This window comes from Callionymus lyra, chromosome 7 (assembly GCF_982586985.1).
Source record: "Callionymus lyra chromosome 7, fCalLyr1.hap1.1, whole genome shotgun sequence".
NCBI classification, from domain to species: Eukaryota; Metazoa; Chordata; class Actinopteri; order Syngnathiformes; family Callionymidae; genus Callionymus; species Callionymus lyra.
Genome location: NC_141824.1, coordinates 7,084,908 through 7,104,901, shown reverse-complemented (window position 1 = coordinate 7,104,901; position 19,994 = coordinate 7,084,908). Strand labels below are relative to the sequence as shown.

The window sequence follows — 19,994 nt, the reverse complement described above, 5'->3', positions numbered from 1 at the left end:
CCTGCTGGGACAGAATCCATCCCTCGTTGTTTGACGGATATGTTGGAAGATAATCCAGAATAATCCTGGTTCTCAAAGCGTGTTTTTTCACTCCTCATGTTTCCCTGTTTTGACATGAATCCTTCTGACATCAATGAAGACAAGGGTTTGAAACTCACTCACACAAGAGGACAAAATCTTGTAGTACTCTGTATGTGTAGTACCAAGTGGTAGATTAATACCAAAACTATCTTTAACTGTAGTTAATTCCCTTAAAAGAAATTTCGTTCAACCTCAGTTTAGTTATTTTAGTTATTTTAATAAAATAATAAAAAAAATACTTTTTGTAGATCGTAAGGTACTTTTTGCTTATTCATAATGTACTTTTCGTAGATCGTAATATACTTTTTGCTTTTCCATAATGTACTTTTCGTAGATCGTAATATACTTTTTGCTTTTCCATAATGTACTTTTCGTGGATCGTAATATACTTTTTGTTGTTCGTAATGTACTTTTTGTAGATCGTAATGTACTTTTTGCTTATTCATAATGTACTTTTCGTAGATCATAATGTACTTTTTGCTTATTCGTAATGTACTTTTTGTAGATCGTAAGGTACTTTTTGCTTATTTCAAATTGTTCTTTTCGTAGATCATAATGTACTTTTTGCTTATTCGTAATTTACTTTTTGTAGATCGAAATGTATTTTTTACTTATTCATAAAGTACTTTCCGTAGATCGTAATATACTTTTTGTTGTTCGTAATCTATTTTTTGTAGATCGTAATGTACTTTTTGCTTATTCGTAATGTACTTTTTGTAGATCGTAATGTACTTTTTGTAGATCGAAATGTATTTTTTACTTATTCATAAAGTACTTTCCGTAGATTGTAATATACTTTTTGTTGTTCGTTATCTATTTTTTGTAGATCGTAATGTACTTTTTGCTTATTCATAATGTACTTGTTGTAGATCGTAATGTATCTTTAACTTATTCATAAAGTACTTAACTGTTTTGACTCACGTGAATCCTTCCGAAAAGCTCCCGCACATCAATGAAGACAAGGGTTTGAAACTCACTCACACCAGGGGCCAAAATCTTGTAGTACTCTGTATAATATATATGTAGTACCAAGTGTTCGATTTATACCAAAACTATCTTCAACTGTAGTTAATTCCCTTAACTTAGTTCAACCTCAGTTTTAAAGTGAGTCTCTGTATAATTGTTGACCTTCATATTTATTTATTTAATTCATTCATTTTCTACCGCTTTATCCCTTGTGGTCGTGGTGAGACTGGAGTCTATCCCAGTATCATAGGGCGAGAGGCAGGGGACACCCTGGACAGGACGCCAGTCTGTCGCAGGACACACAAAGAAAGACAACCATTCACACACACACTCATTTCTATGGATAATTTACCCAAAGTTCTCGATCAACCTCTGTATGTTTTTGGACTGTGGGAGGAAACCGGAGTGTCCGGAGTAAACCCACACAACTATTGGATATTTATGTTAAACACTGACATCCTAATATGTGACCATATAAACTTAAACATGAATCATCTTAGATTTTTAGCAACACATATAACTTAAAGCTTCTCAAGGTTTTGTGGAAAGTATTGATTCATTTAAATAACATGAGATTTTTTATTTATTTAATGTATTTTTGTCTTTCAAATCATTTTAATTTTTTTAAATGTTCTGGTTTATTCGTCAAAGTGTATTTAACAAATAAAATAATTACAATAATTAAAATGTTTTTTCATTTAACAATTATCCGTCGCATTCATGGAGTTTGTTCATGTTTGTGTTGCAATGAAACATCCGGCCTCTAGATGGCAGCAGTCGTTATGTCCTACACTGCTAAAGGAACAGTGAAATCCCAGAGATCCCTGAGGACGAGATGATACAGTGATGACTGAGGACGAGAGGATACAGTGACTCCAGGAGCTTTTGAAGCTGATGTTTGGGCATATTTTGGTTTGAAAACAAAAGCAGTTACGATTTCGTCAAGAGTCATGTGTAAATACTACAACACCAGAGTCACTGGACAATACTACACATATATACTTGTTACTACAGTATCACTACACCAGAGTCAAGTACTGGACAATACTACACATATATCCTTGTTACTACACTATCACAACACCAGAGTTAGGTACTTGAAAATACTACACATATATACTTGTTACTACAGTATCACTACACCAGAGTCAAGTACTCGAAAATACTACACATATATCCTTGCTACTACACTATCACAACACCAGAGTCAAGTACTCGAAAATACTACACATATATACTTGTTACTACAGTATCACTACACCAGAGTCAAGTACTCGACAATACTACACATATATCCTTGTTACTACACTATCACAACACCAGAGTCAAGTACTCGAAATTACTACACATATATACTTGTTACTACAGTATCACTACACCAGAGTCAAGTACTCGAAAATACTACACATATATCCTTGTTACTACACTATCACAAAACCAGAGTCAAGTACTCGAAAATACTACACATATATACTTGTTACTACAGTATCACTACACCAGAGTCAAGTACTCGACAATACTACACATATATCCTTGTTACTACACTATCACAACACCAGAGTCAAGTACTCGAAATTACTACACATATATACTTGTTGCTACACTATCACAACACCAGAGTCAAGTACTGGACAATACTACACATATATACTTGTTACTACACTATCACTACACCAGAGTCAAGTACTCAAAATTTCTACACATATATACTTGTTACTACACTATCACTACACCAGAGTCAAGTACTCGAAATTACTACACATATATCCTTGTTACTACACTATCACAACACCAGAGTCAAGTACTCGACAATACTACACATATATACTTGTTACTACACTATCACAACACCAGAGTCAAGTACTGGACATTACTACACATATATATTTGTTACTACACTATCACTACACCAGAGTCAAGTACTGGACAATAATACCCATATATCCTTGTTACTACACTATCACAACACCAGAGGCAAGTACTCGAAAATACTACACATATATCCTTGTTACTACACTATCACAACACCAGAGTCAAGTACTCGAAAATACTACACATATATACTTGTTACTACAGTATCACTACACCAGAGTCAAGTACTCGACAATACTACACATATATCCTTGTTACTACACTATCACAACACCAGAGTCAAGTACTCGAAATTACTACACATATATACTTGTTACTACAGTATCACTACACCAGAGTCAAGTACTCGAAAATACTACACATATATCCTTGTTACTACACTATCACAACACCAGAGTCAAGTACTCGAAAATACTACACATATATACTTGTTACTACAGTATCACTACACCAGAGTCAAGTACTCGACAATACTACACATATATCCTTGTTACTACACTATCACAACACCAGAGTCAAGTACTCGAAATTACTACACATATATACTTGTTACTACACTATCACAACACCAGAGTCAAGTACTGGACAATACTACACATATATACTTGTTACTACACTATCACTACACCAGAGTCAAGTACTCGAAATTTCTACACATATATACTTGTTACTACACTATCACTACACCAGAGTCAAGTACTCGAAATTACTACACATATATCCTTGTTACTACACTATCACAACACCAGAGTCAAGTACTCGACAATACTACACATATATACTTGTTACTACACTATCACTACACCAGAGTCAAGTACTCGACAATACTACACATATATCCTTATTACTACACTATCACAACACCAGAGTCAAGTACTCGACAATACTACACATATATACTTGTTACTACAGTATCACTACACCAGAGTCAAGTACTGGACAATACTACACATATATACTTGTTACTACACTATCACAACACCAGAGTCAAGTACTGGACATTACTACACATATATACTTGTTACTACACTATCACAACACCAGAGTCAAGTACTGGACAATACTACACATATATACTTGTTACTACACTATCACAACACCAGAGTCAAGTACTCGAAATTACTACACATATATACTTGTTACTACAGTATCACTACACCAGAGTCAAGTACTCGAAAATACTACACATATATCCTTGTTACTACACTATCACAACACCAGAGTCAAGTACTCGAAAATACTACACATATATACTTGTTACTACAGTATCACTACACCAGAGTCAAGTACTCGACAATACTACACATATATCCTTGTTACTACACTATCACAACACCAGAGTCAAGTACTCGAAATTACTACACATATATACTTGTTACTACACTATCACAACACCAGAGTCAAGTACTGGACAATACTACACATATATACTTGTTACTACACTATCACTACACCAGAGTCAAGTACTCGAAATTTCTACACATATATACTTGTTACTACACTATCACTACACCAGAGTCAAGTACTCGAAATTACTACACATATATCCTTGTTACTACACTATCACTACACCAGAGTCAAGTACTCGAAATTACTACACATATATCCTTGTTACTACACTATCACTACACCAGAGTCAAGTACTCGACAATACTACACATATATCCTTATTACTACACTATCACAACACCAGAGTCAAGTACTCGACAATACTACACATATATACTTGTTACTACAGTATCACTACACCAGAGTCAAGTACTCGACAATACTACACATATATACTTGTTACTACACTATCACAACACCAGAGTCAAGTACTGGACATTACTACACATATATACTTGTTACTACACTATCACTACACCAGAGTCAAGTACTGGACAATAATACCCATATATCCTTGTTACTACACTATCACAACACCAGAGTCAAGTACTGGACATTACTACACATATATATTTGTTACTACACTATCACTACACCAGAGTCAAGTACTGGACAATAATACCCATATATCCTTGTTACTACACTATCACAACACCAGAGGCAAGTACTCGAAAATACTACACATATATCCTTGTTACTACACTATCACAACACCAGAGTCAAGTACTCGAAAATACTACACATATATACTTGTTACTAAAGTATTACTATATACAGGTATCTCAACATATAGTAAAGTTGCCACTGTATCGTGATTCTTAAAACCTCACAAGTCCTCTTGAAAACCTCTCACACGTTTGTGAATCTCACTCTCGATTCGGTAGAAAACCTCTCCAACACCAATTAAATCCTCTCACACATAAAACCTAAGAGAGCGATGTGTCGATGACACTTCGTGAAGCGGTGTCATGTTTTTCCGAGCTCAGCAGGGGGCGCTGCTGCTGTAGAAATGACGTGTCATTAAAACAGTTGCTGGAGTCATCTTGTGTTTTATTTTGACAAAGTCTATGATAAGAATGAGAATCTCGTCCCTGATCTTCGACCCGTTCTTCTGACCTGGATCTGCTGGTCCTGCGAGATGATTGGATGTCACCTGTCCTCAGGTTTCCTCTCACACTGTCAGCATCATTGTTCGCTTCAACCCGATTGTCTGACCGCGGTCCCAAGTCACATGACCTCGATCCAGTGGCGTCAACAAGGGAATGTAGGCGAGTGTCGTTTTACGATGTTTTTTCTACGATCGATCTGTTCTCTCTTAGTCCAGTTCAAACATCTCTCTTTCTTTTTGTGTTTTTTAGCCAAAGAAAATGTTTCTTCCATATTAGTTTATTTTCGTATTTCGTTTGGACGTATATCAGAATATATCAGAATATATCAGAATATATCAGAATATTAAATGGTTGAATCTAACCTTTGGAATGTTGATACTTTGAATTTAAAGTTTGTAGCATTTCATATATAGTTTTTTTGAATAAATACATTAAAAATATCTTTATTGAAAGGTTGAAATAAATATTCTGTTTGGATAATTTAATAAAACAATTTTATTTATATATATATATATATATATATATATATATATATATATATATATATATATACAGTTTTATACTGTAATTACAAAATCCAGAAATATTTTTTTATTCGTACCCTTTTGAATTCAATATAACAATTTTAGTTTCAAAAGGCGGAAATTAAAAAAATAATAACTAAATTGTATTAATTTTAATGACTTATTAATTTTGTAAATATTTCCATTTGCTAATTCAATCATTTAATGACAACAAATTCAAACCTTTCACTGTCTTTCTATTAAATCCAATAATTAAAAAACAAACAAATATATTTCCATATTGCTGTGATTCCTGTCCATCTTTTCATGTCAATCAATCATCTTTATATATATTTAAAAAGTGACTCCATTAATGATCACAATCACTATTTATATTATATTATATGAGTCTCTCTTCTTATCTTAAAACATCTATCTCTTTCCTAAGGTTGTAGAACTGTGGTCTGGGAACAGATACTGGTGTACTCGTGTTTATTCTTGGCACAGACAGAAAAACTATATTATATATTATATATTATACCTTCTATTGATTATCACTGTTTGAAAGGTTGTTTTTTTTTGACCGATGGTAACATATTTGTCTGTGACTCTTGATACGTCAAGACACTTGTTTCAAGTCAAGTTTGCTCAAACAATTCACTTGTAAACTAGTGGAAATGAGGGAAATACAATCATTTTTATTGTGTTTATCTGAAGTTCTGTCCGTAAATAAAACTGGACACGGCAATAAGATAAGAAATATCACTGATCATGATCTTAAAGTAAAAGGAAGAAAAATAATTCTCGTAATTTTCTTCATTTGTCCACAAAACTGATCCCGTTTACGAATTACTTTTATCACCGTTTGCTCTTTGAATCTCTAAACTGTTCATCTTCATGTTGTACTATTATAATAGGATTATTTTAACATTATTTACTCATTAAATCTGAAGTCGTCGTACCCGCGTTATTCAATTTAAATAGTTGTTACAGGTTTTATCATATATTCACGTCACACAATTTCATAAATGCTTTATTTTATTTCCACAATAACAATCATTTTCAGTCAATATGCAACACATTTAACGTCTTTTACACCATTTTCATGGCGTGTCTCGTCTCCAACAGAACGACCTACTTCATGAAAACCTTTCAAACACAGAAGTCTTATTGTAATATCGCTATTTTGTACCAGGATTTCCTTCTGTTGACATCAGTTTTACTCTTATTTGAAGCCTGTGTATCATTTAAAATCTCAGTTCCTTCATTTATCTTAAACGCTAAAACATTTTAAAGGACGAGACGAGGTCGACGTGATCTTTGATTTACGAAGAAACGAATCCGGTCGCCGTCGCTAGTAATCGGCCGTGAGCAGAAAAGCGGTGAAACTGTTCAAGTTGCTGTTGTCGCACAACATGCAACCTTCGGCGAGCACCACGTCCACCTGGTCTCCGGCCTGCAGGTGGAGCAAGAGAGCGAAGCTGGCCATGTCTTCCCTGTCGCTCCCGTGTTGGTCCGCGGCGCCGGCCATCGGCGCCCGGTTGACCCGCAGGTGCGCGCAGGTGTTGTAGGCGCCGCGGACGCCGGTGTCGCTGAACACGGTCACGGCCAGACTGTAGACGCCGGAGAAGCGCACGACGAAGACGCCGATCTCCACGTTGTAGTCGCCCCCCATGTCCAGCAGGGCGTGTTCGTACTTAAGGACCCGGTCGCTGGGGAACGGACCGACGCACAGGATGCGATCGACGGGGTCAGAGTTGATGTATAAGACGTAGGTGAAGGCGGTGCGATGAGCTGTGGGAACAAAAAACACGTCAGTACGTTTAAAATTCCTAAAAAATACTTGGATGGTCACCGACTCAGGAACTTTTCCAGGTTGTGTTGAGTTCGGTTGTATTCGTCCTCCAGTTTGCTCAGTTTGTCCTCCAGGAGTTCCTTGAGGCGACCGACTCGCTGCAACATGGCACAGCACACACAGACCGGGCCGGCCTCGTGCTCAGTGCACGCTGAGATAAACGCCATACAATCAGACAAATTTTAAATAAAAATAAAATATTCATGAAGTCATTTACCGTCCGGACCGTTCCACGGGAGGAACGCTTGGACCTCCAGCAGGCAAACAAGGAGGATTAAGACTGAAATGCATTTTTAAAAAATAGTCGGAACTCCAAAGAAAATCTCGTATCTTAACGTGAAAGTTCTTACCTCGCATGATGTGAACCGAGTCCAACGCGTCTGAACCGAACACAGCGACCGTAAACCTTTTATTCCTCCCTTTTTATTCGCTCCTCCTGTTTCAATCTCCACCCAATTTTTCATGAATCATCATCATGACCCAAATCCTGACAAGTTTTGTTTTGACAACTGAAGGATGTTTTTCCCTTAGATCAGGGGTCTCAAGCTCCGCCGGGGTCACCAGAGGTCAATTCTTTCAGCGTTTTTTTTCTCATTGTCTTCGACAAATTTATATTATATGGTTTTAAGGATTTCTTTTGTTATTTCACTGTGATTTTTGTTCATTTTTGTTTAATTTCACTTGTTATTTTATTTTTAAAACCTTTAGAACTAAAGCTGTCGAGATAAAAAACATTTTAGGATCTTTATTCTTTTAACATCCGATGTTTCTCTTCATGTTCTCATAAAAACGTCGACCATAAATGCAGAATATCAAGACACGACCTGTAAATGGTCCTTAAATATAAGACCCCGGTTTAAGTTAGAATCTAAATTCAACAAATTATTTAATTGTACGCAAGAAATGAAGTAATTTATGAATTTTATTAAATTATTTTTATATAAACTCACTTAAACAAACCATCCACACATTTTTTTTATCTTGTCATATTCAACCATATTCTTTATCCATTTTAATTATTCAAATTCGTTTTTTTGTGTCTTAATATTTTATATAGTACACAATATATATCAATTCTTTAAGCATTTGTCTTCTGATTTATTTTTTACCTTCTTGATAAATGTTTTTGTTCATATTTTCATCGAATGTAAATGTAATAACTGCATTTATGTACTTAATTTAATCTTATATTTTAGTCATTTGTGTTGGTCTGTTGTGTTTTTTTGTGTTGTATTATGTGCTTCACAGTGAGCTTTAAATCAAGAAAGAGAAAAATATATTCACTGTATTAACAGAAAATTAAGGTAGGATAGGTTTGCAGATACTTCAGATATTTATATATTTCATTTTATCCCCAAAAAACACAATATTCTGTTTGTTTCATTGCATCGATTTTATTGTTCAGTTACATTTCAGGTCAATTTCTCATCAAAATAACAACGATTCAAAATGAAGAAAAGAAAGACAAAAACTCATGAAAAAACTGTTTCTTTAAATCAGTGAACAGGAAGTCGTAGATTTTATTTTGAAAATATCTGGCCTTCTAACCGATCATGTAACTATAGAGCAGGAAGCCGGTGAACGAGTTCAAATGCATCTTGTTGTCGCCGATCTCGCATCCGGCCTTGAGCTTGACCTCCACCACGTCCCCCTCGTTGAGGTGGACGACCAGAGTCGTCATGGCCACGTCCGTCTCGTCTTGCTGGTTGTATTCGGTCAGCCTGGCGGCGTCCTCGCCGTTCACCTGCAGGGAGACGCATGCCATGGAGTGGTCGGACGGCGGCTTGCGGATGGTGACGGCGAAGTTGTAGACGCCCGGAGATCCGCAAAGGAATTTCCCGGTCCCGGGATCGTAGGAGCCCTGATTGAGGAAGACGTGCTCGTAGACCACGGTCACGTCGTGGTCGAACGGGCCGAGGTATCTCAAGTCCTCGTAGTCGTTCAGGGAGACGGAGAAGGCGCCGCGACTCCCTGCGAACGGGAAAAAAAGTGAGAAGAAGGATCTCGTCTTCGCGTTGTTAGATTATACACTAGACATATACGCCAAATGCTAAAAGATAATCAAATTATAAAGTATAAATTACTCGCTTCATCTAAGAGCTTAAACGTTTGAATACACATTCACAATCAACATTCCACTCAGACTGTTTCACACTGTTTCGAGGCAAGCTTGGATCAGAATTAGAGATACGACACGGGTTATTTTAAACATCTGCTTATCTATAAATCACACCTTAAATCGTAGATCAAAGAACGAAGCAAAACACACCCGGGAAAGGGGGGATAAAAGACGGAAACCCCCACCCGAGAACATTTGAATGATTAGATTACAAGAAAACAAATTAGGAAGTTCTCTCTGCGTGTGATCGTGACACAAGGGAACTTGAAAGGACCATTTGGCCGGAAAGAGACGACCTCCCGGACCGGAAATTTGCCTAAAATATAGCGATGTTTCTACAGATCGGGACCTTTTCTCCCGGGACTATTGACCTGTACAGTCGCCGGGAGAAAGTGTGCCCGATCGATCGTAAAGCTTGTATTTTGTTTGACTTGGAGCGGCGAATAAACGACCCGTGACACACTCTGGATTGTCCATCTTTCTCCACGAAGCGAAGTATAAGACCCGGGGCGGACGTGACGTTGCGTTGGAGCGACGGAAGCGACTCCGTGTTTTGAACGTTTTTAGCGTCGTGAGTTCGGTCTTAACTGATCATCCTGTCGACGCTCATCTTCGCCGACGCCATGATGAAGTCCAGCTCGTCGATGCTGGTGTTGAAGACCGTCTCCATCCGGGTCAGCTGCCGCTGCATCACGCAGCAGCTGCACGACTGCTCGCTGTAAGAACACTCTGCACGACAACGACAACAACCATTCAATTCCGTCACATTGTCAGAATTTCTACTTGAACTTTCCCCACCATTGTTATTTGGGAGACTTCCAAGGTCGTTTTCCAGGCTCGTCCAGCCGTTGTTGAGCAACGCCTGACCAGAAGCAGCTCCCAGACAGAACAGGAAGAAGAAAACAGCTGGAAGAGAAGATTGACTCACTAACTTCCTGCATCATCTAAAGACAACTCACCCCTCATGATGTCCAGGTCGTCTCGACACGTCCACGTCTGCTTGCGTTAATATCTATTCCCTTTTCTTGACTCCTCCCCCTTTTTATCAATCTTTTATTTATTTTTTTGATCCTGGCGCCTCCTCTCTCTCTTATCTCGTTGTCGTTGATGCCACTCCGGGATCGTGTATCATGAGATTCAAACCACCCTCTGGAAACTAAAGAAAGGCTTTTGTGAATAACCTGGAATCAACTCTGAGACTCGATGACGTTTTTTTTGGCTGAAAAAAAAAAGGAAAAGAGAACTTTTTTTTTCCTTGTTTATCTTCATTCTCCTTGTTTCTATTGTTTCAAATATATTGATTCCTCGTGTAAAGTTGATCTAATGTCAGCTCGCGAGGGTAGTAACAAGGCCTATGCTGTGTCTCAAATCCCATACTAGCGTACTCAAAGTTAGTATTTCTAGTGCGTAAGTGCGTCTCAATTCATAGTATGTGAAATGTAGTGCTCCATGCACACTAAATTGTCACTAAAACGCCCACAAAACTGAGTATGGATCGATGGACACTTTCTACACTAAACGGCTTCATCTTAGTGACGTTGTAAACGGAAATTACGTATTCATATACTTACAGGTGTATTTTCAGCAGCAGCTGCTGATACCGGCGTAAATATCTCGCGAATATTTCGTTTCTCATATTTTTTATTTTTTATTCATTTAAACTTGCAAAACGTGCTGCCAGCAGGTGGCGATAGTGTTCCTACAGCTGGTTGAAACCATCGTTAAATAGTAGTACAAGAGGAAGCTGTCGCATCATTTCCTGTTAGTGTGTAGCAGCAGAGTTTGATTTGAGACATCTGTCGAGAATTAATTACTAGTTAGTACGTACACTATCCTGATGCATACTAACTTCTAGTATACTAAGAGAAGTATGTGATTTGAGACATTCTATCTGTGGAGAATTAGTTACTAGTTAGTATGTACACTATCCTGATGCATACTAACCTCCAGTGCACAAATATAAGTATGTGATTTGAGACACAGCTCTAGACTTCTCCCTTCTGGGAATAAGATACTTTTTCTATATTAATGGTACTGTATATTGGGGGGTTTAAGATAATATCGATACACTTTATCGATACACTTAAGTCAGTGCTTCTTAACCTTGTTGGAGGTACCGAACCCCACCAGTTTCATATGCGCATTCACCGAACCCCTCTTTAGTGAAAAATAAAATATGATTTTTTTTAAATTCAAGACATATATATGTATATGATATTTTTCTGTATTCCCCGTCTAAAGTGTTCCTTTAGTTTTGCTGGTGCGAGACTACTTGCTCAACTTGTCGTTGCAAATCATGCAGATAGTACGCTCACTCATCACATTCTGTGATACATGTGAATCCATGTTGTACATATTCACCCGACCACTTTCTTCTTTTTCCCAACATAGTTAGTATGGATTAAAATATTAACAAAGAAATCACACGACGTACTACCACGACTGTGGCACGTTGACTACTGAGCACTAAATTCACCGGGTCAGTGGGGTCACCAGTGATCCTGATGGCCTTGCTTCTTAAGACGTTTTTATTTGTTCAGGCTATTCCTTGATAAACTCCTTGATAAACTGATAACACAACTCCTATTTATGTTTATGTTGCAATTAAACGGCAGTTATCACAGCTATAGGAAGAAGGCGTACATTTTGGAACATGGTCAGGTCTCGGACTAAGGTGTCAGGTGTCGGACGATACGGCCTCAGACAAAGCTCCGTCAGATCAAAGTTTCTCAGGTCACAGACAAAACGACATCAGATAGCATCTAGGTAAAAAAAAGAAACAAACAATTTTATTTCAAGAGATGTATGTGATAACGAGGTGACATTAGATAAAAAATACATCAGATAGCATCTGGAAAAAAAATAAACGTATGGTTTTATTGCGAATGAAACCAGAAATTAATGTAATAACGATAATATACAAAAAAGACGTAACTTAACTATTTAATCTGGGATCTGGAAATGCATGTGACGTCACTGATTTAAACTACCGAAATTTGATTTAAAAAATATATATATATTTGCTTTGGATACAAGTAAGGTAAGTTGATTGTATTGTTAGTTTTTTTTGTATTATGCGATTTGATTGTTAAGCGACCTTTGTATCTTGAAAGGGGCAACGAAATAATATTTATTATTGTCAAAATGGTTGTTGATTTCTGTGACATTACATGTATTTCCGGTTTCATTTGAAATAAACGTTATTTTTTCCAGATGCTTTCTGATGTTGTTTTGTCTGGTGACTTTTATTTTGAAGCCTGAGAAAGTTCGATTTGACGGAGGTTTGTCTGAGACCTGACGATGTACATTCCCAAAGTTAGCAAGACTTTGTATTCTTGCTTTTCAAATATTTTTAGACGTGTTTATCTGTACATGGTGCTGCTTGAATTGTGAATTTATCAACGGAGATACATAAAAGTATAGATCTAATGTTGTTTTGTTTTGAAGCCTTAGACCGTTAGTCTCACGGATATGATATAAAACCTGACGATGTCCTCGAATGTACACCGTACCCTCGAGATCTGGGCAATGACTGAGGACGAGAGGATGCAGTGGAATTGGCTCCTGCTGCCTTTTACTCCAAAAAAAAAAGTTTGGACACCCCTGTTTTTGTTCAAAGTAAAATTAAAAAAAGGAAGAAACACAATCTGCTTGTTTGAGGACACGAGGTCTCAGGAGGTGAACTTGTAGTTCCATCTGTTGTCGGCCCATCAATCACTTCTTTTTGTGAGACTCATCTCACGTGATAGTTCTTCTTTAGAAATCATTACTCAGCGTAAGAAGTCTTTTGAGTTGTTCACGACGGTCAAGTCAGATTTTGCGCGATACAATGTAGAGAAAGTTTTTAGCCAAAAATGAAAAGATCTCAAGTAGAGGTTTTGGTGATCTTTTTGAACTTCTCCAGATGTTTCTTTTTGGGGGGTTTTTGCATCTTTTTTGTAACTTATTTTTTTACATTTCTTTTTTCTCAATATTTATATTTTTCTTTTTTCTCAAGATATTTTTAAACTTCTCAAGATAATGTTTTTCTTCTTCCATGTTCAATTAATTGATTCTAAACAATTTCCCGAAGGAGACCTCCTGAGGGATCAATAAAGTTTTACCTTATCTTATGTTCCTTTAGGAAGGACATGCACAGCCCAGGGTTCACCTTTGACCTCTGACTGTAGTGCTTCCATCATGAGGTCACATAAAAAACGGAATATGTTGACCAAGGCAATAGGATCCATATTTGTGGAGTTTTATTTCTTAAATCTGTCGTTATTTGAGGGGGGGTCCTTCTAAATATAATAAGTAAGTAAGTAATTTTTATTTGTATAGCGCTTTTCCAGACCAGGGTCACAAAGCGCTTAAACAATCAAAACAATATTCAATAATCAGTAGATCATCAAACACAGATGTTTCTTGAAGGAGTCAGTAGATCATCAAACACAGAGATGTTTCTTGAAGGAGTCAGTAGATCATCAAACACAGAGATGTTTCTTGAAGGAGTCAGTAGATCATCAAACACAGATGTTTCTTGAAGGAGTCAGTAGATCATCAAACACAGATGTTTCTTGAAGGAGTCGGTAGATCATCAAACACAGATGTTTCTTGAAGGAGTCAGTAGATCATCAAACACAGATGTTTCTTGAAGGAGTCAGTAGATCATCAAACACAGATGTTTCTTGAAGGAGTCAGTAGATCATCAAACACAGATGTTTCTTGAAGGAGTCAGTAGATCATCAAACACAGATGTTTCTTGAAGGAGTCGGTAGATCATCAAACACAGATGTTTCTTGAAGGAGTCAGTAGATCATCAAACACAGATGTTTCTTGAAGGAGTCAGTAGATCATCAAACACAGATGTTTCTTGAAGGAGTCAGTAGATCATCAAACACAGATGTTTCTTGAAGGAGTCAGTAGATCATCAAACACACATGTTTCTTGAAGGAGTCAGTAGATCATCAAACACAGATGTTTCTTGAAGGAGTCAGTAGATCATCAAACACAGAGATGTTTCTTGAAGGAGTCAGTAGATCATCAAACACAGATGTTTCTTGAAGGAGTCAGTAGATCATCAAACACAGAGATGTTTCTTGAAGGAGTCAGTAGATCATCAAACACAGATTTTTCTTGAAGGAGTCAGTAGATCATCAAACACAGATGTTTCTTGAAGGAGTCAGTAGATCATCAAACACAGATGTTCCTTGAAGGAGTCAGTAGATCATCAAACACAGAGATGTTTCTTGAAGGAGTCAGTAGATCATCAAACACAGATGTTTCTTGAAGGAGTCAGTAGATCATCAAACACAGATGTTTCTTGAAGGAGTCAGTAGATCATCAAACACAGAGATGTTTCTTGAAGGAGTCAGTAGATCATCAAACACAGAGATGGTTCCAAAGCTTAGGAGCAACAGTCTGGAAGGATTTCTCTCCTCTGGTCCTGAAGTTCAGGAACCATCAGTAGATTCTGATCCACAGACCTCAGAGCCCGAGCTGGGGTGTAAGTCTGGATCAGATCACTGATGGAAGGTCTGACCATGAATAGATATGAAAGTAAGAACCAGAATTTTAAAGTTGATCCTGAAAGAAACTGGAAGCCAGTGAAGAGATTTAAGTTTTAAGAATAGTATTTTTATAATTATTTCTTGTATTTTAAAAGAAATATTACACAATCAAATATCTAATTTAAGTGTATTTCATGATGTCAATACACACTTAATTTCTGCATTTTATTCTTTTTGCTGTTAAAAACATTATGAATTATAAAAGTATATTATTAGAATCGGTTCAGTTAATAAAATTAATAAAATACTGTATAATATGTATTTCATTACAGTGTAAGCTTAGTTTATAAACGTCATTTTTATTATTTTTTATATAATTTTTTTATTATTATATTAAATTGCTCCTTTCTCTCTCTTGGCTTAACGGCCCCTGACAACAGTCACGGTATAAGACGTTTTTATTCGTTCAGGCTTTTCCTTGATTTTCTGGAACTCCTGAGTTTGTCTCAGTGTTATCTTGCAAGAATTCTGAGCCGCTCTAGTAGAAGAACTCACATTTCTCCGATCCTTAAAACTCTTCACTGGCTTCCAGTTTCTTTCAGGATCAACTTTAAAATTCTGGTTCTTACTTTCAGATCTATTCATGGTCAGCCTCCTCCTTACATCACTGATCTGATCCAGCCTTACACCCCAGCTCGGGCTCTGAGGTCTGTGGATCAGAATCTACTTCTGGACCAGAGGAGAGAAATCTTTTCAGGCTGTTGCTCCTAAGCTTTGGAACGATCTTTCTCTCTCTTTGCGCTTGATGGATCTACTGACTCCTTTAAGAAACATCTTAAGACGTTTCTATTCGTTCAGGCTTTTCCTTGATTTTCTGGAACTCCTGTGTTGTTCTCAGTATTATCTTGATCTTTAAAGTATATATTTTATTGAATATTGTTTTGATTGTTTAAGCGCTTTGTGACCCTGGTCTGGAAAAGCGCTCTATAAATAAAAACTTACTTACTTATATAATGTGGCCCCTGAGGGAATACAACTACCCACCCCTGGTTTAAGGGTCTCCATACGTCATGTCCTCTTAATAAAGTTTATTTATTGATGGTTTCGAAGGAGGAAGAATCATCGTTTCAGGTCTGATTTCTTTTATTTCAAGCTGTAGTTTCAGCTCCAGACACAGGAAAGAACAGACGGACGACAAAGATATTCAACTTGAACGCAGACGTCAGTCGGTGGAGTAGAGCAGGAAGCCGGTGAAGGTGTTGAAGTGACTGGCGTCGTCGCACAGGAAGCAGCCGATGGGCAGGTTGACGGACACCTTGTCCCCGGCCTTCAGGTGGATGGCCAGCACGATGGTGGCGCTGTCCTCCTGGTCCTGCATGTTCCTCTCGCTGGGGCCGGCCACCAGGAGCCCGTTGACCTGCAGGGCCCCGCAGGCCGCCAGGGTGTTGCCGGGGGAACCGGCGTCGCTGTAGACGGTGAGCGCCAGGCTGTAGACGCCGGAGCGCGGCACGGCGAAGACGCCGGTGCTCGGGTCGTAGCTGTCGCCCAGGTTGATGAACACGTGCTGGTAGGTGATCAGGCGGTCGTCACGGAAGGGCCCGAAGCAGCTCAGGTCCTTGCTGTTGGTCAAGGCCACGGAGAAGGCGCTACGAGCGGCTGGGGGGGGAAACAAAACAAAAACAGATCGTGAGGATCCTCTTCGGGGGTTTTTCGGGACGAACTCTCAGAATCAGAATCAGAATCCTTTATTTGTCCCGCGAGGCGAAATTCGGTTTAAACAGCAGAGCAATATACAAACAAATAAAAACACCCAGAAATAAAATAATAAAATGAAAAAAAAAATCGAAATAGAATAAAATAGAAATCTGCACCATATTATATAAACGTTATTGTAGTTGTTTGTTTTACATAATAAGGTCAAAATTCTTCCATATCAGAAAATGACTTTACATTGTTTTTTGCTTTAATAAACTTTAAAACGTGTTTTTTTTTAATAGACTATGTCAATAACTTGGACTTCTTACTCAATCAAACATGTTTCACTTCAATGATGTAAAAAACAAACACAAAAAATATAACTTTAAATAAAGAAAAATGGTAAATGCGTTTCTTTATTTCCAATATAAAGGTTTTTCAATAAAAACTTAAAGTTTATATATAAACAGTATATACTGTATATACTACTTATATATATATATGTTACTTAAGCATACTACTTAAGCATATATATATATATAAAACGTTTTTTATTGAAAAAAAATATATATATATGTATATATACTCTCTCCGCTCACATCGGATGTTGCTGAGGATGGTTTGGGTTTTTTCCAGCTCGGCCTCCAGCTCGGTGAGGCTGGCGTTGAAGAAGGTCTTCATGCGGTGGATCTGCTGCTGCATCACACAACAGCCGCACGACTGCGAGTCCGTGATGCAAACTGTAGAAACACACACACGTGCCGAGTCAGCAGTTTTACAATTAAACACATGAGTGAGAAAACATCGAAAAACTTAAATATCATGCCTAGTACAGTTACTGAATCAATGAACTTCCAATTATATTTAGTTACTTCATGATTTATCAATAAAGTGTGTGTCAAATTTTGATTAAATGTATTGTTAGTGTTTGTTCCATTTTATGTGTCGCAATTACACTCCCAGCCGCTATATACATAAATATATATATATATATATATATATATATATATTAAAAAAGTTTTTTATTGAAAAAACCTTTATATTGGAAATAAAGAAATACATTTACCATTTTTCTCTCTTTAAAGTTATATTTTTTGTGTTTTTTACATCATTAAAGTGAAACATGTTTCACTGAGTAAGAAGTCCAAGTTATTGAAATAGTCTACTTAAGAAAAACACGTTTTAAAGCTATTTTTATTGAAGCGAAAAAACAATGTAAAGTCATTCTCTATAATGGAAGTGAAAACAATTTTGACCTTATTATGTAAAAAAAAAAAAGCGTTTTTATTGAAGTGAAAAAAGTTTTTTTATTGAAAGCTAATAGTGTTAAAGGTAATGAAAACATTAAATATCATGTTTAGTTTTTCTCACGATACTAAAGTACAGTTACTGAATCAATGAACTGCAAATTATATTTTTCATCATAGTTACTTCATGATTTATTAATAAAGTCTGTGTCAAATACCCTTATTTGATTAAATTTATTGTTAGTGTTTGTTCCATTTTGTGTGTGTTGCAATTACACTCCCAGCCGCTAGATGGCAGCGCAAAGTCCCGCAAAATTTATTTTCATTTATGATTAAAATGTAAATATCGCTGGAGTTTGATTATTTTTGTGTTGCAGTTAAACTTTTAGTCGCTAGATGGCAGCATTGATTACATCATTTGCAGCAAAAGGAACAATGAAATCCTGGTATATGACTGAGGACGAGAGGATACAGTGACTCCAGCAGCTTTTAAAGATGATGGTCTCGAAAAGCGCTATATAAATAAATATTACTTACTTACTTACTTTGGACATATTTTGGTTTGAAAACAAATGAAAGCAGTTACGACTTCGTCAAGAGTCATGTGGTCTGTAAATACTACAACACCAGAGTCAAGTACTGGACAATACTACACATATATACTTGTTACTACAGTATCACGATATATCGTATTGTTGCCCCTGTATCGTGATACAATTCGTATCAACACATTCTACACAAGGGTTTTCGAACTTGTGGTCGACGGTCGTGATATTCCGTAGACCTTTTTATTTACCGTCTAAATTTTTATATGTTCAGGAGTAAATTGATACATTTTTTATGGTCGAGTGATAAAGATTATTATATTAAATGTTATCATTTATATAACGTTGATTATATAGATAAGAGGGAATAAAACAAATCTTTTAAAATTAGAGAAAAAATTGCCTGAAATTCACTATTAAAACTACACAAAAACATTCCAAATAGTTGCTGAAAGACCATGAGCTCTCCAAGAATGGACCCCTAGTGGCCCCCCTGTTGAGTTGGTCCTGGTCTACAGGGTCTAATCCCCAGTGAAGAACTTACCGCTTCCCGGCTCCGGCTCGGAGTTCTCCTGCGCCGCCCTCCAGTTGAAAGTTCTCTGAGCCGCCGCGGCCTGCAGGAGGAACATCAGCAGCAGCGCTGGAGGAGAAACAACAACTGGAGACATGATCTGGAGATAAAAGAAGATCTTCTGCTGGTGGTCTCACCTCTCATGATGACAGTGGATCAGCTTGTTGAGGGTCAAGAGTGGCAGCAGTATTTATACAGGTGTCTCCTCCCTTTCTTTAGAGCCATCACTGCTTGGGTTTCTTTGAATTGAGGAGGGGGTTTGAAGACTTTTGTGTCTAGGACGTGGGTTCAGTTTCACGAAACCTCTAAAGGGAAGGTCGTCGCGCTAACATACATCTTTGCTTTTGTGCTGCTGAGATAACGTTACATGTTGTGACACGGATCTCAAGGATCTCTCGCTCTTTTAGAAACACTTTACATCAATTGTTACGGCCATCAGTTTGTCCTCGATATCTATAAATAAATATAAATATAAATATAAATAATATTTAAAACTTGTTGATTTTAAAAAAGTTTTCTAAATTTATATGTATTTAATATAAAGTCTATTTTT

General features: G+C 37.1%; 3 protein-coding genes across 3 annotated transcripts; all 3 read right to left on the bottom strand.

Moving 5' to 3' along the window:
- Positions 1 to 7,274: 7,274 nt before the first annotated feature.
- On the bottom strand, positions 7,275 to 8,132 carry LOC148074965 (C1q-related factor-like). The gene is made up of 4 exons (XM_087796163.1): positions 8,126 to 8,132; positions 7,993 to 8,055; positions 7,780 to 7,926; positions 7,275 to 7,714 (listed from the first exon to the last, which is right to left on the bottom strand). The coding sequence occupies exons 1-4, from the start codon at positions 8,130 to 8,132 to the stop codon at positions 7,275 to 7,277; spliced, it is 657 nt and encodes a 218-aa protein (XP_087652289.1).
- A 1,186-nt stretch (positions 8,133 to 9,318) lies between these two features.
- On the bottom strand, positions 9,319 to 10,925 carry LOC148074964 (adiponectin-like). Its single transcript, XM_087796162.1, has 4 exons — positions 10,854 to 10,925; positions 10,693 to 10,800; positions 10,483 to 10,623; positions 9,319 to 9,746 (listed from the first exon to the last, which is right to left on the bottom strand). The coding sequence occupies exons 1-4, from the start codon at positions 10,858 to 10,860 to the stop codon at positions 9,319 to 9,321; spliced, it is 684 nt and encodes a 227-aa protein (XP_087652288.1). The 5' UTR covers positions 10,861 to 10,925.
- Positions 10,926 to 16,605: 5,680 nt separating this feature from the next.
- On the bottom strand, positions 16,606 to 19,585 carry LOC148074963 (complement C1q-like protein 2). Its single transcript, XM_087796161.1, has 4 exons — positions 19,579 to 19,585; positions 19,415 to 19,510; positions 17,678 to 17,818; positions 16,606 to 17,039 (listed from the first exon to the last, which is right to left on the bottom strand). The coding sequence occupies exons 1-4, from the start codon at positions 19,583 to 19,585 to the stop codon at positions 16,606 to 16,608; spliced, it is 678 nt and encodes a 225-aa protein (XP_087652287.1).
- Between the last annotated feature and the right edge of the window lie 409 nt (positions 19,586 to 19,994).

What these genes read in the sequence shown, in the direction of transcription:
- LOC148074963 (XM_087796161.1), bottom strand. An exon ending in CGAGCCGGAGCCGGGAAGCG is followed by an intron (nt 17,819 to 19,414) that starts GTAAGTTCTTCA and finishes GTGTTTCTACAG; the next exon opens with TTTGCATCACGGACTCGCAG. An exon ending in CATCCTCAGCAACATCCGAT is followed by an intron (nt 17,040 to 17,677) that starts GTGAGCGGAGAG and finishes TTCCCCCCCCAG; the next exon opens with CCGCTCGTAGCGCCTTCTCC.
- LOC148074964 (XM_087796162.1), bottom strand. An exon ending in AAGTCTCCCAAATAACAATG is followed by an intron (nt 10,624 to 10,692) that starts GTGGGGAAAGTT and finishes GTTGTCGTGCAG; the next exon opens with AGTGTTCTTACAGCGAGCAG. An exon ending in GAGCGTCGACAGGATGATCA is followed by an intron (nt 9,747 to 10,482) that starts GTTAAGACCGAA and finishes TCCCGTTCGCAG; the next exon opens with GGAGTCGCGGCGCCTTCTCC.
- LOC148074965 (XM_087796163.1), bottom strand. An exon ending in CCCGTGGAACGGTCCGGACG is followed by an intron (nt 7,927 to 7,992) that starts GTAAATGACTTC and finishes CGTTTATCTCAG; the next exon opens with CGTGCACTGAGCACGAGGCC. An exon ending in CAACCTGGAAAAGTTCCTGA is followed by an intron (nt 7,715 to 7,779) that starts GTCGGTGACCAT and finishes TTGTTCCCACAG; the next exon opens with CTCATCGCACCGCCTTCACC.